This window comes from Acyrthosiphon pisum, unplaced genomic scaffold (assembly GCF_005508785.2).
Source record: "Acyrthosiphon pisum isolate AL4f unplaced genomic scaffold, pea_aphid_22Mar2018_4r6ur Scaffold_21674;HRSCAF=24568, whole genome shotgun sequence".
Classification (NCBI taxonomy): domain Eukaryota; kingdom Metazoa; phylum Arthropoda; class Insecta; order Hemiptera; family Aphididae; genus Acyrthosiphon; species Acyrthosiphon pisum.
Window position 1 is genome coordinate 79,443 of NW_021771166.1, and position 296 is coordinate 79,738.

Here is a 296-nt window from a genome sequence, read left to right on the forward strand (position 1 = left end):
AAAAACATTTGTATTGAGTAACTGCGAGCATTCGAGATAAGAATAGGATTGAAATGAAAAAAAAAAAGTTTTCTATTTTGAACGAGATTGCAAACAAGATATCCCCACGAGTAAAATTCAATCGATATCATTATACCTCAAATTTTTAAAACAATTTAAATCGTTAAAAAATATAGTTTTATAAGTTTTTAAATCGTTATACCATGTCCATATTATGCACAGTTGAACAAAACCCGAAAACCCGTACCTATTTGAATAATAAACAAAAACGTTATAGTACATACGCTTTGGTGAGC

At 28.4% G+C, this 296-nt stretch overlaps 1 protein-coding gene across 1 annotated transcript in view; it reads left to right on the forward strand.

The window, feature by feature from the left end:
• The first annotated feature begins 203 nt into the window (after positions 1 to 203).
• The window catches only part of LOC103309040, a 4,584-nt gene continuing 4,491 nt past the window's right edge, over positions 204 to 296 (forward strand). The window contains exon 1 of the mRNA XM_029492538.1: positions 204 to 243. Coding sequence (XP_029348398.1) covers positions 204 to 243 — 40 coding nt within the window. The remainder of the gene's footprint in view (positions 244 to 296) is intronic.